The 25,000-nt window shown below is 43.9% G+C and overlaps 1 protein-coding gene across 3 annotated transcripts in view; it reads left to right on the top strand.

Moving 5' to 3' along the window:
• Positions 1 to 25,000, top strand: part of pik3r3b (phosphoinositide-3-kinase, regulatory subunit 3b (gamma)) — a 173,908-nt gene that overhangs the window by 136,824 nt on the left and 12,084 nt on the right. Inside the window, exon 1 of one of the 3 annotated variants that reach the window (XM_069152911.1) lies at positions 21,768 to 21,939. The exons of the other annotated variants lie outside the window; for them this stretch is intronic. Coding sequence (XP_069009012.1) covers positions 21,825 to 21,939 — 115 coding nt within the window. The 5' untranslated portion in view covers positions 21,768 to 21,824. Of the gene's footprint in view, positions 1 to 21,767; positions 21,940 to 25,000 lie in introns of those variants that run through there. 3 annotated transcript variants of the gene reach the window in all.

The raw sequence follows: 25,000 nt of genomic DNA, 5'->3' as shown, positions 1-25,000 counted from the left end.
AATCTGCTGTTTGTTATTGTCAGCAAATCACATGAACACAAAAAACAACAAAGTGTTCCTCCTGAAATATAATATATAAATACATGCAAATACTTTGACGGCTCACTCAAACATAGTTGTAGTTCCAGACGAAGGAGTAGTGTGTGTAAGTAATAAAATGTGTCCATCAGTTATCTCGGTGTTGTTAGCTAAAGTCACTCCTTCTTATTAGTTTTCTGGAGGTCCATCTGAAAATAATCCCTCATTCATTAGAAAAGAAGATTCAAGAAGACCTGGTTTTGGGGGCGTGTCTGTTTGATTGACAGGCCTATGGTGCAGTCAGGTTACAGCTATCGGTGGGCGGGACGTAGTATCGTCAGGTTTCCAATCAGATCGGTCAGATCCACCTCTGGCTCCTCCCCCAGCTCGTCCAAATATGGTCACTTCCTGCTCCAAACCGCTCCGAACTAGCAAAGATGGCGACGGACAGAATCTGAACTGGAGGATTCATAACGTTCACAAACCAACGATGACGTCACTGATGGATGATGACATCACTGATGGTTGATGATGTCACTGATGGATGATGACATCACTGATGTTTGGTTTAAACCCATGAAGCAACGACTCAATGATTTAATTTCAGAAGTTCAAATTAATTGAATCCTAATCGTCACAGGAGGAAACTTCATCGCTGCCTCTGCAGCTGAGCAACGAGATTTGAACCTTTACCGGGTTTTTTTTTTGCATCTGCAAAATACCTAAATGAGCGAGTTTGAAATCCCCCCGGGTGTTTTTTTTTTTTTTTTTCTTCCCTCTCATCACCACTTTGGGATTTGGACTGTTTGGAAAGATTTGCACCAAAAAAAAAATCATTTTTGGGACAAACAGCAGAGAGTTTAGAGAGAGGGCACACGGCAGCTTCTGGGAAAATGGCATGTCATCTTCTGCTCTCTGTGTGCGTGTGTGTGTGTGCGTGTGCGTGTGCGTGTGTGTGTGTGTGCGTGTGCGTGTGCGTGTGCGTGCGTGCGTGTGCGTGCGTGTGTTGCATCATCGTTGCCGTGACTCAGCTCCTCAGATTAGCGTGTTGGCAATTCATCTCAGCAATCACGGCTGTCGAAGGGGGAGCAGTTGTTTTCGTGAGTATGTGCGGTGGCTGGCGATGATGATGATGATGATGATGATGATGATGATGATGATGATGGAGTGTGTGTGTGTTTATCTGAGGTTGCTGTTTACATTCTCATCTGCAGCGGCTGCAGGGAAGGTGCATGTTTCGACTGTGTGTTTAGAAACACGATGAGGAGGAGCTCGTTACTTCCTTTGCACGTCTGTTTCATCAACCCGAAGGTCTGGTTCTGGTTCTGGTTCTAGTTCTGGTTCTGGTTCTGCAGAGACCTCTGAAATCAAATCAGAGTGTGTGAAAACTGACCGTATGCTGGAGTAAGTTGCCGTTTGGTAATCATGTTTTTCCCCCCGACACCTGCACACGATGATCAATCATAAATCTAAAAACCCAGAATTTCAAGTTTCTGCACGAAGTCAGCAGCAGAGAAATCCGACACGTCAGAACTCATTAGATTACAGCTGCAGACTTCAGACTTCCAGATGTTCCAGCGCTTTAAAGCCAAAAAGCATTTCCACCGAAACACGAAAATGCATTCAGAGCAGCTGGAGACGGTCGGTCTGCAGAAGAGGTTTCAAACTCCAGAGGTTCATTGAAATCATATGAATATTTGAAGGCTGCTGTTCAGACGACTCTCAACTTCACGCTCTGACAAAGAAAATACCACTCGGATCATCTGGAAGCGTTAACTCGTGATTTATTGCTGAATTTGCATATTTTATCTTGGTGATTAAATGTAAAATCAAAGCTCCTAATAAAATATCTGTTTTTCTTTGGAACTGGATCCAAAATCAAGTCCCTGAAACGTTTCGTATGTCAGTGGGACGGATGTCGTATCTACAACACGGTGTCATCGGCGGAGAATCGGACTTTGCGGCGCTCTGCTGGAAAAGAAATGTAAATCATGCGTGTAATAAATACCAAGTGATAAAATGTCATAATTAAACTTCATTTATCTTCATTTGGACTCGATTAACTCCAATGGAAAGATCGGATTTCTTTTAGCTGACTCATCAAAACCTGTTGGAAAGTTTTACCCACAAAAAATGGCAAAACAAGGCTACTATTACTTTATTATTATTCAGTATATCAAATGTGGGTAAAGTGTGTTTATGTCTTTGTCTTCATTGACTTCTCAGTTGTAGAAAAAAAAAACTTCACAGATGACGAGAACTTTTAACATTTAAATTTCGTGAAAAGTTTGTTTCCGTGATCCGGTTCTCTCGAGCTGTTAATTAGAGGATTTAAAGCAGTTGTCAGCCAGCTGTTCAGTAAATATCAGGAAACCTGACATCCATCCCGTCCTCTCTCTCTCGCTCTCTGTACTGTACGTCGGGTCTTCACTCTGATCTAGGCCACGCTGGCACTCGCAAATTAAAACCGACAAATGTAAACCAGAGCAGGCAGCGGGGGCTGGACGGCTCCGTCCTCTCGCTGCTGCCCGCTGAATATTTCATGTCTTTGAGGAAACCTTAAAGGACCAGACCGCCGTTTATTTCTACAATAACACCTCCTTCTTCTGACTGAAGCGTTTTCGTGGTGGGAACTGGAAACTATCGGAGGTTTGAGTTCAGAGGAGCCGGCGGGAGGAAGAGGAGGAGCGGCAGCGAGACTGCGTGAGGAGGACCTTCATCGTCCCGTCAGAGCGAGATGCCGAGCGACGCGGCTCGGCCCGTCGGCGAACATCTTTCTGCGTCTGTTTGTCGAATTCGAGACTTTATGGAGGAGATAGGCCGTTAAGTTCCCGTTAAACCCACCCGAGTTAACGAGCTCACCTGGATTTCCCGCCGGCTGCCCTGAACTGAACCGGGGAGGTGGGGTGGGGGGGCGGGGGTTAAATCCAGGCCGGCTCCGGTGTAAAGTGCTTTCCCTCATACACCGCTCAGCAGAATAAAACATTGGTACTGTAGTCTTTTCTTAGAGGAGCTCTGACGTTAGAGAGGCTTTATGTAACCGGGCTCCCGGACCGGCTGCTTTTTTGCCTGTTAGCTAAACCGTCCATTTACAGCTCCGACCCGCTTTTTACTTTCATTTCAATACAAACGTATTCTGGACAAACGTGGTCTCCGTCTCCGTCTCCGTCTCCTCCGCCAATCTCGTTAAGCCGCTGCAATCCGCCATTATCTTGTTAGCGGATTATGTTCACCTGCGCCTCTCAGACTTTAACCTCAACGACACCGACTTCACTGATGGAGTTATTCAGTCTTTTTACTTTAATATATATATATATATATATAAATATATATATATATATATATAAATATATATATATATATATATATATATAAATATATATATATATATATATATAAATATACAGTATTTCAGTTAAACACCTGTGGCAGCATCTGTCTCTAATAAAAGGAGACGAGATGCTTCACTGACAGTTGGACGAACCTTCGTCAGTTCTTCAAAGTTTATATAATTACAGAATAGTTTATTTTTTTCATCCAAACTTTGTGAGATTTTTCTTTCTTTTTTCTGATGGAGATGTAAAAATACAATAAACTGAAACACTTATTATTTCCATATGATTATTTCGTGTCATTTTTTTTTTTGCCAAATCCAGTTGCAGCGGATGAAGCTGTTTTAAACTGACCAATCACAGTGTTCGTAGTCTCCTCGTAACATCCTCATCCACCGAAGCCTTGACGTGTTGTTACGTCTGTGACGAGGTGAAAGTCAGCCGGAGAAACTCTGGAGCACAAATATTTGTTTGAAGTTCGATAAGTTATGTTGGCTCAACGTCGTCATCAGTACAGGAACCAAAATATTCTTTATCGTTATTTGCATGTTTTTATATTCAGCTATATTGCTGCTACTTTTTCATTATGGCCTTTCACATATTAAGATATACTTTGTATAATCATGATTATATTTTCTCTTTTATTCTGAAAGACATATTTTGCGGCACCGTTTTTCTGACCGTGTTTAACTGTTGTGGATGATTGGAATTTAGGATAAGGATGCTTTTTGGAAACCTTTTTTTTTCAGTAAAGTTTAGGATCCCCCCAAAAAAGGATGAGTTTAGATCATTTTTGGTACACGACACCAATGCAGTCTTTAAACATTCATAATGAATTTAGCAAACAGGATAACAGAGTAATGTGGCGCCATCAATTATTCACAGAAGAACCGCAAATACACAAAAAGACACACACACACACACACACACACACACACACACACACACACACACACACACACACACACACACAGTGCTGTCAGTTGTTACAAGTAAGAGGCTGACTACCATCCCGCCCCGATGCCCCCTGTGCAGCTCTGTCACCACCGGTTACCGTTGCCCGTGGCGACCTCCTGCTCACCACATTCACACATAAATATGCAAAAATGTTGTGGCATTTTTCTTTTTTTTTGCCGAGCGGTCGGGTTACATTCAGGAGGGCGACATCGTCGGCAGGTCACACAAATAATCTGATGGTTTTTGTGCTCCGTGACTTTAAAAGATCGCAAAACAAACAAAAAGTTGAGCTTGCTTTGGTGCAAAAGAAAAAAGTTTGCACTTTTGCACTTTTTTCTGCTTTAATATCCATAACTTCTTCAGGCTGCCGGGATGAACTGGTTGTAGAAGTTGATTAAATAAAAAGAAAGGGGTTTCTGGGGTTAAAAAAAGCGATAAAACACAGAGGCACTTCACCTCGGAGGTATTTTCAGTTTATTAAACAAACCTCTCTGTTTCATATTCAACCCTAATCTAATATTTAGTGGATCACAAGCTGATCACACATGCCTTCAAACTTGATAGCTCATACACACACACACACACACACACACACACACACACACACACACACACACACACACACACACACACACACACACACACACAGCAACACCAAAAGGTCCTTTCATGTCAGAGGAGGCTTCGTTTCAGGTCATTTATTTTTCCTCTGTCAGCCAATCACAGTCCAACCGTTGTTTTTGCTTTCTACCGACGAGTCCTCGTGACATTTGATGAGTAATAAGTTGAGATAGTTTAGAATCAAAAGACGGAGATCAATGCTTCCGTTGAAACGCGGCGCCGCCGATTGGTGTTGCGGCTGCTGTTTTATCTCGGCCTCCGGCTGTCACAACGATGTTCGGATGCTCAGTTACGCGTTCAGTTCACCCTCCAGTTGGCGTGCAGACGTTAACTCTTCACAGGCTGTTACAGACCAGGAGGCAAAAAAAAAAATAAAAAGATTAGCTCGGAAGAAAAAGCTCCTCAGTCGGGTTTAAAAAGAGGACATTCAACCGTTTAATAATGAAATGAGGGGTTTTTTTGGGGGGCGGTTTGTGGGTTTTAACACGTGAACATCTGTCGAATCGGAGCTGCTGCAGCCGGCACCTTTCAAGTCTTTCAGGAAGCGACGGTTTTGAAGCTAAAAACGATTTTTGGATCCCTTTAATGCGAACAGATGGAACATGAAGGAGGAGGAACCTCGACAGGGTTTCTGCACCTTCATGAGGGGTTTTTTTAAACTATTATTTCAGCTTTCGGTAATGAAGTTTGATTCTTCACACAAGAAGTCCTTAAAAGTCTCGTCGGATGATGTCATAGCAAGTCACTGCATGTCCACATGCTCATCACCATGACAACTGAAGAAGCTTCCATCCACGAACAATTTTCGCGCTCCAGAATGAACTTAGATGTTTATTTTGTATTTTTTTCATGTTTGAACTGTTTCTTCCATCTTTTAATGCTTCTATTGAGATCTGGTTGATATTTGTTGTGTACGTATCGTTTCCTCTGCAGGATCACATGCAGAAATTTAAATCCTTGTAGTTTGAAACATGCGTGTAAACTTCCCAGCAGGTAACAAAATGACTCTCCATCTTCTCTTCTAACGCCGAAGGCTTCGCTGCTCTCCCTGAACGAGCTCGACTTCAGGAACACCAAAGTCTCAGCAGCGTCAGCGTCAGCTGCTCCTTTACTGACTTCAATTCAAACAGCTGGCGACAGACAGAGGAAGAGACGTGCTGTCACCTCCTCCCTGAACCCTCCATCATCTGCATACTTTCACCCCACATGCTCCTCCTCTTCCTCCTCTTCCTCCTCTCCTCCTCTTCCTCTCTTTACTTTTCCTCTCCACTGGGCAGCAAATCCTCCTTTTCCGGCACAGGGGGGAGGGGGGGCGGGGGGGGGGGCGTTGGAATCCCTCTGATGTCGGCGGCTGATGTGTTTCATTTAGTTTGGTGTGAGCTGCAGGTGTCATGGAAATACAGTAGCTGTGTGTGTGTGTGTGTGTGAGTGTGTGTGAGTGTGTGTGTGTGAGTGTGTGTGTGTGTGTGTGTGTGTGTGTGTGTGTGAGTGTGTGTGTGTGTGTGTCTGTGTGTGTGAGGTGTGTGAGTGTGTGTGAGTGTGTGTGTGTGTGAGGTGTGTGAGTGTGAGTGAGTGTGAGTGTGTGTGAGTGTGAGTGAGTGTGAGTGTGTGTGTGTGTGTGTGTGTGAGTGTGAGTGTGTGTGTGTGTGTGAGTGTGAGTGTGTGTGTGTGAGTGTGTGTGTGAGTGTGAGTGTGTGTGTGTGTGTGAGTGTGAGTGAGTGTGTGTGTGTGTGAGTGTGTGTGTGTGTGTGTGTGTGTGTGTGAGTGTGTGTGTGTGTGTGTGTGTGTGTGTGTGTGTGTGTGTGTGTGTGTGAGTGTGTGTGTGTGTGTGTGTGTGTGTGTGTGTGTGTGTGTGTGTGTGTGTGTGAGTGTGTGTGTGTGTGTGAGTGTGTGAGTGTGAGTGTGTGTGTGTGTGTGTGTGTGTGTGTGTGAGTGTGTGTGAGTGTGAGTGTGTGTGTGTGAGTGTGTGTGTGTGTGTGTGTGTGTGTGTGCTCGGTGACTCCCCCCCCTCCCCCCACCACCACCTTTGTCCCCACAGCAGGAGGTGTGTGAGTGTGACAAACAAAGGTGCTGTCTGTCTGTCTCCCCCTTTTTTTTGGCTCTCTGGGAATCTGTTTGTACACCTGCCACAGATTTCCCCTCATCACCCCGACACACACAGGAAACATCTTTTTAAATGCTGCGAGGGGGAGGGGCTCCACAGTTGGTTTTAAGCACTCCCAGCATGCCCTGCTGAATGCAAAGCAAGGGATAGAGTCTGGAGGGCGGTGGTGGTGGGAGGTGGGGGGGTCCTGGGGGAGACTGGAGGTCTTCCTCCAGGCTGATGTTCTGTATTAGAAATCAGATGAGGAGCATTTGTTCTCTGCTGTGATCTGGTGCAGGGATGCTCTGCTCCACCTCACCAATCCTTGTTCACTGGAGCTGTTGATAAAACAAGGTCTCAAAAGAATTGAATGGAAGCACACACACACACACACACACACACACACACACACACACACACACACACACACACACACACACACAGACACACACACACACACACACACACACACACACACACACACACACACACACACACAGACACACACACACTCACACTCAACCAAGCAGTTTCTCTAAAGTTCAAACGAGCTCGTGTGCATTTATTTGCATCTTAACCGGCTTGTCATTATTTATTCTAAAGAATATTTCTAATGTTTTTGCATCTTTAGATCTTTTGGCACAAATAAATCATCAATCATCAATGTGAATATTTTACTTCACGTTTTAATGTAGTCTTCTTTCCTTCCTCCAGACAGTTTTATACACTATAAAAATCTACTTAAAACTGTCTCAAGATCCAAAGCCTCTTTTTTTTCCTTGATGTCTCCATGTTCCCACGTCCCAGGAAAGAGTTAAATGTTCTTCCAGAGCAGGTCTGCCTACTTGGCTGGACAGAGCTGATGGCCTCTGCAAGCCTGCCTACCTGGCTCTCTGCCCATCTGTCTGTCTGTCTGTCTGTCTGTCTGTCTGTGTGCCAGAGCAACTGTCTGACTGCTTGCTGCATGAATAATGCTGAGCCATGGTGCCCTGCTGCCTTGACAACCAGCGGAGAGAGAGGACAGGGAGGAGGGAGGAGGTCTGTGTGGGCAGAGAGCAAATATAGATGAGAGGACAGGAGGCGGGGCGGGGGGGCTGGAGGGAGGGAGGGATGGGGGCATGGGGGGGAATGGGGGGGTCGGTCTGATCTAACAAACTGAAACAATGAGAAAGGAAGAAATAAAAGAATTCTTTATTTAGGGCAGATAAAGGAGATGCAGAGCAAGGACTGAGGAGGAGAGGAAAGAGGAGAGGAGGGAGGAGGAGAGGAGGGAAGAGGAGAGGACGGAGGAGGAGAGGGGGGAGAGGAGAGGAGGAGAGGATGTAGGAGAGGAGAGGAGAGAGGAGGAGAGGAGGGAGGAGGAGAGGAGGGAAGAGGAGAGGACGGAGGAGAGGAGGGAGGAGGAGAGGAGGGAGGAGGAGAGGTGGTTCAGCAGTTTTGGGGTTTGCAGCCTGCAGCAGCAACCTGTTTCACTGTGTCACCACAGTGTTGCATCATGGGAGCAGGACCTCCGGGACACTCACATTGCAGGATGACATCACCTGCTACAGAGTCAGCCTTTCTCTCCTCTGCTCAGATCTGTCTGTTGAGAGAGGGAGAGAGATCTGCCTGTCTGTCTGCATGTCTGTCTGTCTGCATGTCTGTCTGTCTGTCTGCATCTGTCTGCCTGTCTGTCTGCATGTCTGTCTGTCTGTCTGCATCTGTCTGCATGTCTGTCTGCATGCCTGTCTGTCTGCATGCCTGTCTGTCTGCATGTCTGTCTGTCTGCATGTCTGTCTGTGTTTGTCTGTCTGTCTGCATCTGTCTGTCTGAGTGTCTGTCTCTCTCTCTGTCCACCTGTCTGTCCACCTGTCTGTCCGTCTAAGAGGCAGATAGACAGATGAACAGAGAGGAGAAAAGACACAGATGCTCATGGAGAGTTTCATCCTTGTGAGCCAGCATGATACTGTAACCTGAAAAAGAGGAGGAGGAGGAGGAGGAGGAGGAGGAGGAGGAGGAGGAGGGGTGGAAAGATTTGGGTTTGGTTCATTTGGACCATTTCACTTCATTCAGCGGTTAAAAAAAAAAAAAAAAACATATTTTTGGTCCTTTTAACACCTGAAAATCCAAATAAGAGAACGTCATGAGAAACTCAGTTTATTTCTGTTTCCGTTACATTTTTGCATCTTTTGTTATTTCGAATCTCAAATTCACCCGATCCGGTTATTTATACCTCTTTACATGATTATGATCCTCTGGAAGCTCCACTGTATCCTCCTCTGTAATAAATATAGTTTAGTTTTTAAAAATTTAAACCAAGCAAATCGATAAATTTGAAAAATGTCTACATTTTGAATTATTCGTTATAAATCCCTGCAGAGATGTAAATACCATTTTTATTCATTTAAGTTGAGAAAATAATCACACGTCATGCTCTCTTCACATCTTTTATTTCCTGTGTGATTTGATTCTGGTAATTTAATGATTTAAGTCAGAAACATTTGTACGCGTACTCCTGATCTTTGTATTTATTTCAGAAGGGAGTAGGTTTGAACGAGTCGTGCATAAAGGCGCCTTTGTTGTTTGCAATCCTGTCATTTATAATATTGTGTGACTGTTTTGAGAGCAAATTTTCTTGCACTGCAACCAAAAATTAAGTTTCAAAAATATATGAACTAAGGATAAAATTATTTGAATTGTAAACCAATTTACAGTTTTGTTGGTTTTGGTTACAGACTTGAGGAATATGCTTATGTCACAAAAACATTTGGTTTGCATGTTAAATCGGAGGTAGTGGGCGGGGCCACATGCTGATGCAGGAGTTTCTATAGGTGGGTTTGACTTTCTGCTTTTCAACCAAAAGTTTGTGACTCACAACCAGAGACTGGGAATAAAAGTGTTGAAAAATAGTTCCAATGCAGAAGTGTCTTCAGCTGCAATACCATCGAGTGCCACTAGAGGTCAGCTCCAAAAAGCCTCCGGCTCCATAGACTCCCATTCAACTTCTCTCATCAAATCCAAAGTGAATAAAATGTGTCCATCAGTTATCTCGGTGTTGTTAGCTAAAGTCACTCCTTCTTATTAGTTTTCTGGAGGTCCATCTGAAAATAATCCCTCATTCATTAGAAAAGAAGATTCAAGAAGACCTGTTTTTGGGGGCGTGTCTGTTTGATTGACAGGCCTGTGGTGCAGTCAGGTTACAGCTATCGGTGGGCGGGACGTAGTATCGTCAGGTTTCCAATCAGATCAGTCAGATCAGTCAGATCCAGCGCTGGCTCCTCCCCCAGCTCGTCCAAATATGGTCACTTCCTGCTCCAAACCGCTCCAAACTAGCAAAGATGGTGACGGACAGAATCTGAACTGGAGGATTCATAACGTTCAAACCAACGATGACATCACTGATGGTTGATGACATCACTGCTGGTTGTCGCTCGACCAAAACCAACAAAAACTTTTTCAGGAGAATTTGTTTACAATCCGAATAATTTTATTCTCAGTTTCTATATTTTGTTACTTACAAACTTGATTTTTTTTTTTTGATTGCAGTACGAGAAAATTTGGCCGAGGAAAAAGAGGAGAGCTCCTTTGGCCTGGAAAGTTTGAGAGAGTGCAGCTGATCGGTGTGCTTGTCGGGTCGGAGCGCACATGACTCAGTAAGACCAGAACAGCTGATCTAAATCCTGACGAGCAAAAGATCCAGCGGAGGCAGCGAGGCGTGAAAAAGCCCCGATCGAACCGCTCGCTGTGATGTTTTAACCGTTGTTTAGCCACAGATCTTTTTTTTTGTTGTTTTCTCACCTGGGAATCGCATAAATGTTTCTGGAATCAGTTTTCACACGAACACGATGAGGTCAGCAGAGGACAAAGGGATTTTATTTTATGTTATTTTTATTATGATCACAGGATGTTGTTGTTGTTTTTAGGGGATATCTACATAAACATGAATACAGTAGATCTGCAAAATACAACATATCAGACTTTGTTCGGCATAGAAACAATAAAGTCCCAGACTTGTTTAAAAGGATGCTAAATGGGGGGAAAATATATATATATATTTATAAATCAAATGCTAAAACAGGTTAGAAAACTGATTTCAGAGATTTATTCTTATTTCCCAGCAGCAGGTTGGGAGGTGTGTGTGTGTGTGTGTGTGTGTGTGTGTGTGTGTGTGTGTGTGTGTGTGTGTGTGTGTGTGTGTGTGTGTGTGTGTGTTTCAGCCGCCATATGTAACCGTAACAGAAAATATGGCGCCTCTGCATGTCTCCGTCCCACCAACACATGATTGCATGCCCCCACCATCCCCCCCACCCCCACCCCCATCCCACCCACACACACACACACACACACACACACACACACACACACACACACACGCACACACACACACATACAGTTCTATACCTGTGAGGACCATTCATAGGCTGCTGACCCAAATCTAATCCTGATTCTTTCACCCTCCAAACGCTTTTTGTTTTTAGGAGCAATCACACAAAAAGCTTTTCACCGTCCGAAAAAAAGTTATCGGTCTGGTGCTTAAAGTCGTCCTCACAAACCCACAAAATCAGCGGAAGACAAAACAACTGTGTATATTTCTCTACGTATAAATATAAAATGTCTCTCTTAAGAAGGAAAACATTTTGCATACTGCATGATAACAGCCCAAGTCCTTATGTACATTTTATGCAGCTGCTTATTCCGACGCTTGATTATTTAAACCCAACAGTTACAGCATCACTTTAGATGGACTGTAGGGGTTTTTGTGAATCACTTTAATTCACATTATGTTTGTCTTTATCTTTTGAAACTCTGGGATCTGAAACACAGACTGAATATAAAATTGTTCGTAGCTTCTGGGTCTGAAAAATAAGGCCAATGCAGAAGTGTCTTCAGCTGCAATACCAGCGAGTGCCACTAGAGGTGGGCTCCAAAAAGCCTCCGGCTCCATAGACTCCCATTCAACTTCTCTCATCAAATCCAAAGTGAATAAAATGTGTCCATCAGTTATCTCGGTGTTGTTAACTAAAGTCACTCCTTCTTATTAGTTTTCTGGAGGTCCATCTGAAAATAATCCCTCATTCATTAGAAAAGAAGATTCAAGAAGACCTGTTTTTGGGGGCGTGTCTGTTTGATTGACAGGCCTGTGGTGCAGTCAGGTTACAGCTATCGGTGGGCGGGACGTAGTATCGTCAGGTTTCTGATCAGATCGGTCAGATCCACCGCTGGCTCCTCCCCCAGCTCGTCCAAATATGGTCACTTCCTGCTCCAAACCGCTCCGAACTAGCAAAGATGGTGACGGACAGAATCTGAACTGGAGGATTCATAACGTTCAAACCAACGATGACATCACTGATGGTTGATGACATCACTGCTGGTTGTCGCTCGACCAAAACCAACAAAAACTTTTTCAGGAGAATTTGTTTACAATCCGAATAATTTTATTCTCAGTTTCTATATTTTGTTACTTACAAACTTGATTTTTTTTTTTTGATTGCAGTACGAGAAAATTTGGCCGAGGAAAAAGAGGAGAGCTCCTTTGGCCTGGAAAGTTTGAGAGAGTGCAGCTGATCGGTGTGCTTGTCGGGTCGGAGCGCACATGACTCAGTAAGACCAGAACAGCTGATCTAAATCCTGACGAGCAAAAGATCCAGCGGAGGCAGCGAGGCGTGAAAAAGCCCCGATCGAACCGCTCGCTGTGATGTTTTAACCGTTGTTTAGCCACAGATCTTTTTTTTTGTTGTTTTCTCACCTGGGAATCGCATAAATGTTTCTGGAATCAGTTTTCACACGAACACGATGAGGTCAGCAGAGGACAAAGGGATTTTATTTTATGTTATTTTTATTATGATCACAGGATGTTGTTGTTGTTTTTAGGGGATATCTACATAAACATGAATACAGTAGATCTGCAAAATACAACATATCAGACTTTGTTCGGCATAGAAACAATAAAGTCCCAGACTTGTTTAAAAGGATGCTAAATGGGGGGAAAATATATATATATATTTATAAATCAAATGCTAAAACAGGTTAGAAAACTGATTTCAGAGATTTATTCTTATTTCCCAGCAGCAGGTTGGGAGGTGTGTGTGTGTGTGTGTGTGTGTGTGTGTGTGTGTGTGTGTGTGTGTGTGTGTGTGTGTGTGTGTGTGTGTGTGTGTTTCAGCCGCCATATGTAACCGTAACAGAAAATATGGCGCCTCTGCATGTCTCCGTCCCACCAACACATGATTGCATGCCCCCACCATCCCCCCCACCCCCACCCCCATCCCACCCACACACACACACACACACACACACACACACACACACACACACACGCACACACACACACATACAGTTCTATACCTGTGAGGACCATTCATAGGCTGCTGACCCAAATCTAATCCTGATTCTTTCACCCTCCAAACGCTTTTTGTTTTTAGGAGCAATCACACAAAAAGCTTTTCACCGTCCGAAAAAAAGTTATCGGTCTGGTGCTTAAAGTCGTCCTCACAAACCCACAAAATCAGCGGAAGACAAAACAACTGTGTATATTTCTCTACGTATAAATATAAAATGTCTCTCTTAAGAAGGAAAACATTTTGCATACTGCATGATAACAGCCCAAGTCCTTATGTACATTTTATGCAGCTGCTTATTCCGACGCTTGATTATTTAAACCCAACAGTTACAGCATCACTTTAGATGGACTGTAGGGGTTTTTGTGAATCACTTTAATTCACATTATGTTTGTCTTTATCTTTTGAAACTCTGGGATCTGAAACACAGACTGAATATAAAATTGTTCGTAGCTTCTGGGTCTGAAAAATAAGGCCAATGCAGAAGTGTCTTCAGCTGCAATACCAGCGAGTGCCACTAGAGGTGGGCTCCAAAAAGCCTCCGGCTCCATAGACTCCCATTCAACTTCTCTCATCAAATCCAAAGTGAATAAAATGTGTCCATCAGTTATCTCGGTGTTGTTAACTAAAGTCACTCCTTCTTATTAGTTTTCTGGAGGTCCATCTGAAAATAATCCCTCATTCATTAGAAAAGAAGATTCAAGAAGACCTGTTTTTGGGGGCGTGTCTGTTTGATTGACAGGCCTGTGGTGCAGTCAGGTTACAGCTATCGGTGGGCGGGACGTAGTATCGTCAGGTTTCTGATCAGATCGGTCAGATCCACCGCTGGCTCCTCCCCCAGCTCGTCCAAATATGGTCACTTCCTGCTCCAAACCGCTCCGAACTAGCAAAGATGGCGACAGACAAATTTCGAACTCGAGGCCTCATAACGTTCACAAACCAACGATGACATCACTGATGGTTGATGACATCACTGATGGTTGATGATTGATCTCAACCAAACCCAGATTGTCTGAGTTTGTAAAAATGGTGACTCTGTCGGAGTCTTTTTGTCTACCGTGTGAATGTTGTCGTATTTTCAGCAAATTGAATGCTGAAAAAAACAAAGGGTAGAAAAAGGTGAGCGCTCAGTCACAGCGTTCATTTTAATGATAATTGCAGCAGCGACGGAGGCGGATGACACAGCGCGTTCGTCCCTGCAGCCTCCAAAAAAAAAAATGCTTCTGCATAATATATACAAAAGTGCCGCGCCACATTATGCAACCTTTTGTGTGTGTGTGTGTGTGTGTGTGTGTGTGTGTGTGTGTGTGTGTGTGTGTGTCTCTTTCCACCAACATCTATGTTTAGCAGCCTGTTCGTGTCTACAGTTAAATTGTACTTTCCACTCTAGTTATTACAGCGGCAGACAAAATATGAAAAAGCGCTGAGGGCCATGGATAATAAGCACAGAAATGGAGACAAACTGCAGCCTCATCACCGCCGTGCACACACACACACACACACACTTACATATTAATGGACTACAAAGAGACAATCACATCCCGGCAACAACTTGAGGACAAACTCTGCCTCTGTTCATCTCCTGTTGTCCTCCGTCTCCTCTCCTGGCATCGTTTGCTTTGGTCTAGCATGGGAGCTGGGCAGATTAGGATCTCTCCTCTTCCTCCTCCTCCTCCTCCTCCTCCCATCCATCCCCTCTCTCTCAGTCTGCTGCCTCTGTTTCTCCCACGACAGAAAATGTGCAATCTGTAGTCTTTTGTTTTTGTTTTTGTTTTTCTCGGAAGAGAAAAAAACAATAAAAAGAGTTTTTAAGTGCTCGCTGGCTCCGTGATAGATTGTACAGTAGTGAGTCTCTGACACGGGGGAACCTGTCGGGGAGATATACAGTACTGTTGTGTCTCTTTATGAATCACTGCTTTAATAGAGCACACACACACACACACTAAGTCATGCAGACACATGCCCACTCGGGACCAATTAAACCTATAAAACAGTCAGACTGAAAAGTGCACATATGCCTGTTTGTTGGCACAAGCAGGAGGAGGAAGAGAAAAAACTCAATTTCTTCAAGTGGAAATGGGAAATTTAAAGCGTTTCTGACTTCAGTGAACACGTGTGAAGGTGGTTTTTTCTTTAATATAAATGCCAGCTTTACGCGACTTTGACCTCCGGACTGAAACACAACTTTAAACTGACAACTTCAAGACGCAAACTTCATCCTTTACATTCTTCCTTTTTTTCATTTTCCCCAGTTGGCACTGTGTATTTTTGAAAAAACATACATGCAAATAGATAGAAAATTATTCATAAATTTTGAAAATAAACACACCTGAGTTGGCATTTTTTTTGTTTTTTACCATATAAGTCACATGATAAAGACACACACACACACACACACACACACACACACACACACACACACACACACACACACACGTGGTAACGCAGATAAGCGTTCTCTGCCGGTTCACAGGTGCTGCCGGGTCACGGCGGCTCCGCTCGGCCGTGTCAGCGCCTGTCGCCCTCCTCTCGTAGCGTCTAGCTTTTTTCTATCTCAGTTCACAAAGTACAATAGCTGCTAATGAAGCAGCGTCTCTGCTGCAACTCGGGACACAGGTGGTGTTTGACTTAATTTAACACACACACACACACACACACACACACACACACACACACACACACACATTACTCTGCGTTTACCGAACGGCTTGTTCTCGGCAGCGATAGCAGCATTTGGGAGTTTCTGTGACTCAGGGACACATTTGGACATCAGCTTTGTCTGAAAACCGTCTGGTTTTAACCGTTTTATTTAGATATGAACCGGCAGACTGGAGCACAAAAAAAAATGAACAACAATAGGACAGACAAAACTTGTGATAGATAAACAGGTGGCTCCAGTGAGTTCAGACGTGTGTTACATGGTCGAACGGCCGGATTTGAGAGAAATGTGAATGAAAAATCAAAATATTTTATAAAGCAGAGGTAAAAAATGACATAAATAAATCCTGCCTGTGTGGATCTGAGCTCTCTGGCAGCATTTAACTCAGTAGGTGTGCACATGATACGAGCTCCCGGACGCTGTCTTTTGTCTTCGCGCTTAAAGCCCCTTAAAAAGAGACATTGTTGGCGCCTGGCTGGACCTTTCGGTCTCCATGGCGACAGAAATGGAAAACGCAACACCTGATTCCCAGGAGTTCACCTGCAGGGCTCCTCCTCCTCTCTCCGCCGCACACACAGAGTGCTAGAAGCGTTTAGGAGTAGGACAGCGTAGAAACATGCACAGTTTAGTCTTATTATAATAATGAGTGTTGCATTATTGATGTGGGAACCTGCGACCAGGTGGAGCCTCACCCGACTCCATCTTTATTCTGTATTTGAGGGCCGAGTTTGACACGTTGAGACACTTGCAGCGCTTCCTTGAATAGAAACCCTTATGTTTCTGTGTTCAAAATGACCTTAGCTTAGCATAAACACAGGGAGAGCAGCTGGCCTGGTCCCGGTTCAAATATTAAAAACCTACTTCTACACTGTAAAAAAATAAGTTCTGTAAAATTAACGGTGAAGTGCTGTAAAATCACAACGTCAAAAAACCTGTAAATAGAAAAACATGTTAAAATATTTGATCATATATCTTTGTAGAATTTACAGATTACGGTAGTTTAAACAGAAAAACAACATGAAAGTGTTAAAATCATGTTTTTTTTGTTGGTTAAAATAAAAAATTTACAAACTCATTTTCATGAATATGCACAAATACATTTTTCCAGATCGTCACGCGGGACCTATTTTCTTGTGTATTCATCCGCTCAGTATTTCAGCTTCAGCAAAGGTTGCCAGTTAGCACACATTTCATTTTTTTTGGTGTCTGTACAGGCACGTTGGTACCAAATCTGGCAACCTCACTGTGATGAACAGCGATCCAGGAGACTCAGACATGGTGCCGCTGCTCTTCAATCAGAATAGATCACCTGGTGCTTCATATGCTGCAGGTTCCACAAATGTTATATATTTTTTGTGTTTCCTCTCTCGGAGAAAAAAGCAAATAAGCACTTTTAAAGCCACTAAACACGACATTTCACGAGCTTATTTGTTTTTAAACTCGAAATCTGAATCTGCAGAGCAACTCTGGAGTAATCAAATCAAAGTATTTGCATGAAAAGTTATATCCCAAGTATATTTTTTCACAAAATGGAAATTCTCATGTAAAGCACCACTACTGCGTCAAACGTTCACTAAAAGTTTAGATGCTGAAAAAAATCGACTAAATATAAAAATAAAATAGTCGACTTGCAGATTCTCAGAAAATAATGCAAGCAAGTTTAAAAAACTGTGCAGATTGAAAAACCAATTAGTGTTTTCTGCAAATATTCCCACTAAAGAAATATGCTTCCCATTTATGTTAATTTTTATAAATGAACATGTGACATCTTCCTCGTTTTTTTTTAGCAGAGAGAAGTCACACACCAGTGACAGCAGCACGAAAACGCTGCAACATATAAAACTGAAGTAGGTTTCCCGACGTCAGCGTTTTCCTCCAACCACCAAGTCATTATTGCTTTTTTTTAATTTTTTTTTTGCATCATCAGCCGAGCTTCAAGAAGTTTTTCAGGAACTTTTTTTGCGCTCATTCAAAAATGTGCCTAAAAAACAGATGGCTGGAAACGTAATTAAGAGTTTGAGTTGTTGTTTTTTTTAAATGTAGTTGTGGGAGGAGCGGCAGATTCATATGTGACTGCGTTTCATATGTGATTATGTATACGCTGTATGCAAATGAAGCCACTTGATGCCACTCGGCTCCATTGTTGGAGGAGGTTAAACAGGAGCTGACGGCCGGCGACGGTGCAGAATAATACCACCGTTCCCATCATCCCCCCGTCGGCCCCTCCTTCTTCCTCCCGCTCTCTCTCTTTTGTATATGAGGAAGGGCAGAGTCAGTTCCTGTGTCATTGTTAGGGATCCATCTGTCCGGCGCGCGCACACACACACACACACACACACACACACACACACACACACACACACACACACACACACACACACACACACACACACACACTCACACACACACACACACACACACACACAGAGCGGCAGCAGCAATTAAACCTGTTTGACACACTTGACAGAGAGGAGCTTTGGACTGTGTGTGTGTGTGTGTGTGTGTGTGTGTGTGTGTGTGTGTTTCACAGATGGCTCGTGCCGGACACACACACACACACACACACACACACACACACACACACACACACACACACACACACACGTACACACACATATACATATACAATCACAATGTGTGTGTGTCTGCTGCATTAAACAGATTTCATTCACTGACATTCCCCTAGCCCCCCCTCTACCTTTTTTTTTTTTAATGCCTTCGTCGTCCTCCTCCTCCTCCACCTCTTCCTCCTCCTCCTCCTCTTCATCTCCCGTGATGGACAGACGAGACAGACGAGTTTAGGGAGGCGACTGGGTAGATGGCCGAGCGGGTGGGTGGGAGCTGAGGGAGGATGGACAGCAGATTGGGGAGCAGACCTTTCATTTGAGGTTTGCTCCCTGAAGTAGGACACCGGGCCTGCAGATAAATAGACGGAGCAGCTGTAATTACTGGTGGCTTGCAGCACCTCCCTCCCCTCCTCCCACCACCCATCCCCGTCCACAGTATATTGTATTGATATTGGGCTGTTAACAGGAGATTACCATGGTGATGACTGGGGGTCTGAGTCTGTCTGGGTCTCTGCTGGGGGGGCAGCTGATCATGATGATGCCATTGTTCTTTTTTTTTCTTTACAAAAAACTGCTCTACTTTCCACTCTTAGAATATTTATTTATATATTATATAAATATATATATAATATATTGGAAAAAAAATTGTAAGTTCATTGCATAAATTCTTATATCTGCACACTCAGCTCAAATAGCTCAAAATACACACTTCAGCTCATATACACTTTACGAGCCTGAAGTTTTGGATCGGTTCTGAAACGGGCCAAAAAAAACAAATCTAAAAAACGCACATATGAATTCTTTAAGAGAGGACACCAACAAGCTGCTGCCATTAACAAGAACAATAATGCATCAGGAATGTAAGAATCAATGTGAAGTTGTCCCTTAAACAACAACAACTTGGACACATCTGTTTTTATGGCAAACATAATGTCAACTCTCCGTTTTGCTCTGTTTTTGGTCTCCACCAACTTCTGAAGGCTCCTTAGCTGCTTATATATTTCCAGTTTATATTTAGTTTGCCGGGCAGCGAGCGCTCAAGTCGGGTTTTAAAGTTTGTCCACCGTCAACAGCTGCCTCCTGTTGCAGGAAAAATAACCTCCTGTTGCTTTTAGTAAAGCTGCCGCTCGTTAAAAACGAAAAACAAAAGAACTGAAGACACATTAAAGCCCCGTAGAGCTGCAGGGGGGGACCATAAAGTCAGGTGTCACTTAGGAGGAACCCCCTTTTTCCCATAACACATTATCATTTAATCCGCTCTTAATATAGAAAATACTGATTACAGCATCTTTTATTTTGTTAAATCAAATTTGAACATTTGCAGCCCAACAGACGAGTCCTGAACCCACAATCACGTCAATCCATGATATCCATCTTAGCAGGTGTGTGTTTTGATGTGTGTCTGTGTGCAGTAATCTCTTTATTATAGGCCTCCTAAATACACGTTTGCACCCCTGTAGCATCGCTAAGCTCATGGTTAAGCTTCCATATCATTTTCTGTAACTGTACTTAGCTCTCTGTAGGCGGTTTAGTTCATGTTGTAAATGGCATCTTTTTTTTTTTTCCTGGACTTAAACAAACCCGGCGAACAGATAAACTGCAGCTCCAAAAACAACATCGCAGACAAAAAGTGTCGTGCTAAGAGACACTTCGGCAGGGTGGAGAGTCGCTGACGTGGGCGCACAAACTCCACGTTATAATCTCCGTTTGTTTATCTTCTTTACGTCGCCGCCGGCCGTGACGTGAAAATGAAAATGAAAATGAACTTTAAAATGAGACTTGGAAACTTGCTCGATTTGTGTATTCCAGCATTGCATTCACTGTGCATGCTAATGCAGGACAAAACAGTACATTTGTTTAAGCAGAAGTCTATACAATGACAACCATCAAAAATGCAAAATATATAGTTTATATCCGAAAACAAATCGTGGAAAGGACTATTCTCAGCCGCTGATTTATTACCCATTTGGTGGTCTACATTATATTTGTCAGAAGGATCTAATTACTGTTGGTTTTGCTTTTTCTTTCACGGGATTAGTTGGCAGTTGGAACAAAATTGAATATCATCTAATCCATATTTACAGGAGGATTACATTTTTCAAACAAGTCTCAAGTGTGATTTACATACAGTATGTGTGTATGGAAATGAATAGAAACCAGTCACTGTCTCCTGTGGGTGAGTGAGGAAGACTTGCATCCACAAATGTAAAACCATTCAGGCCTGTTTTGGAAAAAATGTAAAGGACACTGGATAAAGACATGCAAAACTCCCTTCATGGCCCTTTAAGATTGTTTGATAGGTATTTATTCCTGCAGCCCTGTTATGTCACCCCCCTTCCCGCCTCCCCCCACTGTGCTGCCGCTGTATGACATCCAACACAAGCACACGGACCTGTGTCAGGTGGAAGGTGAAAATCTTACTGGAAACCACAGGATTTGTAACTTGTTCTTCTAAAGGCTGAAGTCATTTTTCCTTTTGGCTTTCTGAGCGTGCGCACTGCGACCCTGTCGGCGGTGGGCCGGGAAAAGAAAGGGGAAAAACCACTCTGAGTGCGAGACATGGGGGGGGCACGTATTTAAAAATGTAGGCACAGTGGATGATTGGATTTTCTCTCCGTGATTAGATAATACTAACGTGTAGATATGTCTTGCTGTTGAGTATTACTATGTATTTACGTTGAGTTTTGGTGTGACCCGGTTGGAGAGGCTGCGTGTGCCCCCCCCCTCCAGCCACCCCTGTGAGCCGCGGTGGAATGGTTTGTCCCAGCCGTTGTCAGCTCACCGCCAGCCTCCTCGCGACAGTGCTCTTCTTAAAATGAAGGCAGCGGGCCGGCGGTACCTGCGGAGGAGAAGGAGAGGCGCTGAGTAGAGCTGGCATCTACTTCACCACCGCTTTAAAAGATCAGGGAGACGACGCGTATATATATATATAAATATATATATATACGTACATATATATATATACACATATAGCCATCCGGAGGGGCTTCATGAAGACCCCCGAGCTGCTCCTGGTATGTCGGAGGAGCCGCAGCCCGCTGCTCGCTGTACGCATCCCGTCTATTTATTCCTTTCTGAAGCAGGAGTTCAGACCGAAGACCTCCACGTCGATGATAGATTAGTTCATCCAGTCTAGTGGTGCTGACGTCGGGTCCTTTGTCTCGTTTTCACACGTTCAATAGCTTCTTCTTCTTTTTTTTTTTTTTTTTTTTTTTTTTTTTTTGTAATTTGGTGGAGAAGGACTTTGTCAGGTTACGCCGCACGAAAGCGATGTATAACACGGTCTGGACCGCGGAAAAAGCCGGCGAGGAGGGCGACTGGAGGGACGTGATGATGCCCTACTCCACGGAGCTCATATTTTATCTGGAGATGGACCAACCGCCAGGTAAGCCGGAGGGCCGGTGGCAGCGCCGAGCTAATGTCGGACACGGTGCTGGTTAGCTTGGGGGTGGGGGGGGGGGATGGTAGGGGGGGGGGGGGGGTGCAGCGTTTGGTGTCTCGTGAAATTAGTGGAAAGTTTCAAAGCGCACGTCCTGCCCCCCCCCCCCCCCCCCCCCCCCCTCAGCAAGCGGTATCCAACGGTATTTTTATTTTTATTTTTTTGTGACATATTTTTGTTTTTATTTCTCCATTTCCAGAAACGTGCTCCAGCTTCACATCATCACCTCTTTACAGCGAGAAGCTTCAGTTTTCAATTCAACTCTCTTAGCTTTTGATTTTTGGGGTCCGGTAACAGCTTCCGGCATTAATGACAACGATGCTCGTCGCTTCTTGCTCTCCGGTACGTCGGTTTTACACCACAAGTGCCCCATTTCTGTAGTTATATGCCGATTTCTGCGTTGACACGGTGGCTGCAGCAGCTCCCGCAAAAGCCTGCATTCATAAAGACTCCTGCAGACAATAGGTCCGGGTAGTCTGTACGGGAACGGGTAGTACGGGAACGGGTAGTCTGTACAGGAACGGGTAGTACGGGAACGGGTAGTCTGTACGGGAACGGGTAGTACGGGAACGGGTAGTCTGTACGGGAACGGGTAGTACGGGAACGGGTAGTCTGTACGGGAACGGGTAGTACGGGAACGGGTAGTCTGTACGGGAACGCAGCCGAAATCTTCCTCATCCGTCTCTTACAACGTGATTTGGGTCTATTAATGGAAAAGATGGCAGAAATCTGCATCCCGGGTCATTTGAGCCTAAAATGCGAAATTTACGAACGGACCTCGTCGAGAATTTGCCCGATTGAAGCAGCATCAAATCCTGCAACTTGCCTCTATGATTTTATTTTTATTTTTTATTTTTTTTGTCGTTATCGAAATTACATAAAGTGTGCATGGAAGAGATCTGGTCTGGATCATTCCCGAAATCCGCTCTACCCGGTGTAAGAGGAGGGGGAGGGGACGGGACACAGAAGGCAGAGTAGCGGCCGGGATAATGAATGAAACCTGGGAAATAATTTAAAAAAAACCGTCCTGAACATGTTTTAATCACAACATCCTTCACTGGAGGTCTTTGTGGTCATTTCTAGCCAACTGTCACCCGCAAATTGAATGTTTCATTCATTCATTCCTTCATTCATTCAGTCATTCCTCGGCAATTGTGCCAGTGTCATTTGACTCCTCCCCCTCCTCCCCCTCTTTTCTCCCCCTCGGTGCCTGAATGGATCATGGCGCAGATGTGGGACGCTGTGTTGTTTCCAGGAGGCGCTGTTGAATGCAGTTAGCCCGGTAGCTCCCCCCCCTCCCCCCCTCATTTATCTATTGAGATGTACTGTACACTCTGCAGCAGCCCATAAAGTGCAGCTACTCTGTTTTATCTTGTGGCAAGTTTGCAGAGATAATGCAACAACAACAAAATCCCCCTTCAGTTGTACTTTTTTTTTTAGATGTCATTAAATAAAGAGGAATGCTGGAAAATCCACATTTAACATGCATGTAAGTTTGCATCAGCAAAGTCGGGAGAAGACGTAGTTGCAGCTGCAACTACAGATGTTTTCTTCCTGAAGTGTGCGACGTGGATTCTTTCACTTTGAGGTGGATTGAAGTGGACCGGTGCCTCTTCACTGCCCGTTTAAAGGGCACCGCTGGCATGTTGCTCCTGGAGAGGAAGAATTTCCTCTTTCTTTCCATCTGGCCAGCGGCTCCTCTCTTGCCTTTTGTCTGAGCTCCAGTGGAGTGAATGAGCATCACTCCTCCATCCGGGATGTTAAATGCAAAAGTACTTTTTGCTCTTTGCTGGTGATTCACACACTGAAATGTTGATGGATCTTGGCTTTTTTTTCTTTTTTTTTCTTGGCTCCTGGAAGCCTTTATTTCATCAGTGAATTAACGCCAGCTTATTGTAATAAAAGAAAAAAAAACATTAATTTCATAATTTCACCGACTTACCAGATCATGTGTTCTTTTCTCTGCAGTGACTAATACATGAAACACTAGTTCTCCTGAGTTGGGTTGTTGGTGAGGAATGTGAATCTGGAGGTGTGTGTGTGTGTGTGTGTGTGTGTGTGTGTGTGTGTGTGTGTGTGTGTGTGTATGTGTGTGTGTGTGTGTGTGTGTGTGTGTGTGTGTCACAGTCTCCTGAATTGGCATCAATATCGTCATCAGACCTCTCTGCATCTTATTTCCTGACCCTGGTCTTTGTTTCACCGTATGCAGAGTGAGTCTTTGTCTCAACATGAGAGACATGTTGAAAGTCAAAGAGGAGGTGGAGGACTGGTGAAGTCCAGCTGAGGAGAGAGAGAAGTGGACAGAAGATACCACAGATGTTCATTAGAATATTTATTACGCTGGAATTGAAACGTGAAAGCCTTCGGTGGCCGTTATTGTGTGTGTGTGTGTGTGTGTGCGTGTGCGTGCGCTTGTGTGTGTGTGTGTGTGATTAGCACAGGTGGAGTGTCACCACCCCCACCCCCACCCCCACACTTCACCCCCCCAGGGGAGGGCAAGACCTGCGTTTCCACCGGCAACTTGGTGTGGATGTGGGTTGAATGATGAGTCTCGTCTTTCAACGGAAAATCACCGAAGACATTAATGTAAAGGATCTTTTTCTTTTTTTTTTTTTAAATTATTTCTCCTTCCCGTTTCTATTCACATCTATTTATTTTTTTGCATTAAAATCAACTTGCAGACCTGAAACCTGCAGAAATATGACGTCTACATTAAAAAATAATTGCAGTGCATCTTTCTGCATTATTATGCAACAGCGATGTAACCGACATCCCAAAAAAAAAAAACTGCCTTCCCTGAGGCCATTTAATCAATTACTTGTTAGCATCCGAGTCAGTCATACAAAATTCTGTTGTGTAAATGTGAAAGCAGGATTATGTTGTTTTTTTTTTTATCAGATCATTAAACACCAAGTTGATGTTTTTATCTTGGATGTGATTTAGACATGTATAATCCGATCACCCGGCGCTACTATGGTTTAAGTGGATGCCATAAAACACCAGATTT

The sequence above is a fragment of the Embiotoca jacksoni genome, unplaced genomic scaffold (assembly GCF_022577435.1).
Source record: "Embiotoca jacksoni isolate LCO1_2020_lvr unplaced genomic scaffold, fEmbJac1.0.p SCAF_19, whole genome shotgun sequence".
In the NCBI taxonomy this organism is placed as follows: Eukaryota; Metazoa; Chordata; class Actinopteri; family Embiotocidae; genus Embiotoca; species Embiotoca jacksoni.
This window is presented reverse-complemented; position numbering and strand designations above follow the sequence as displayed.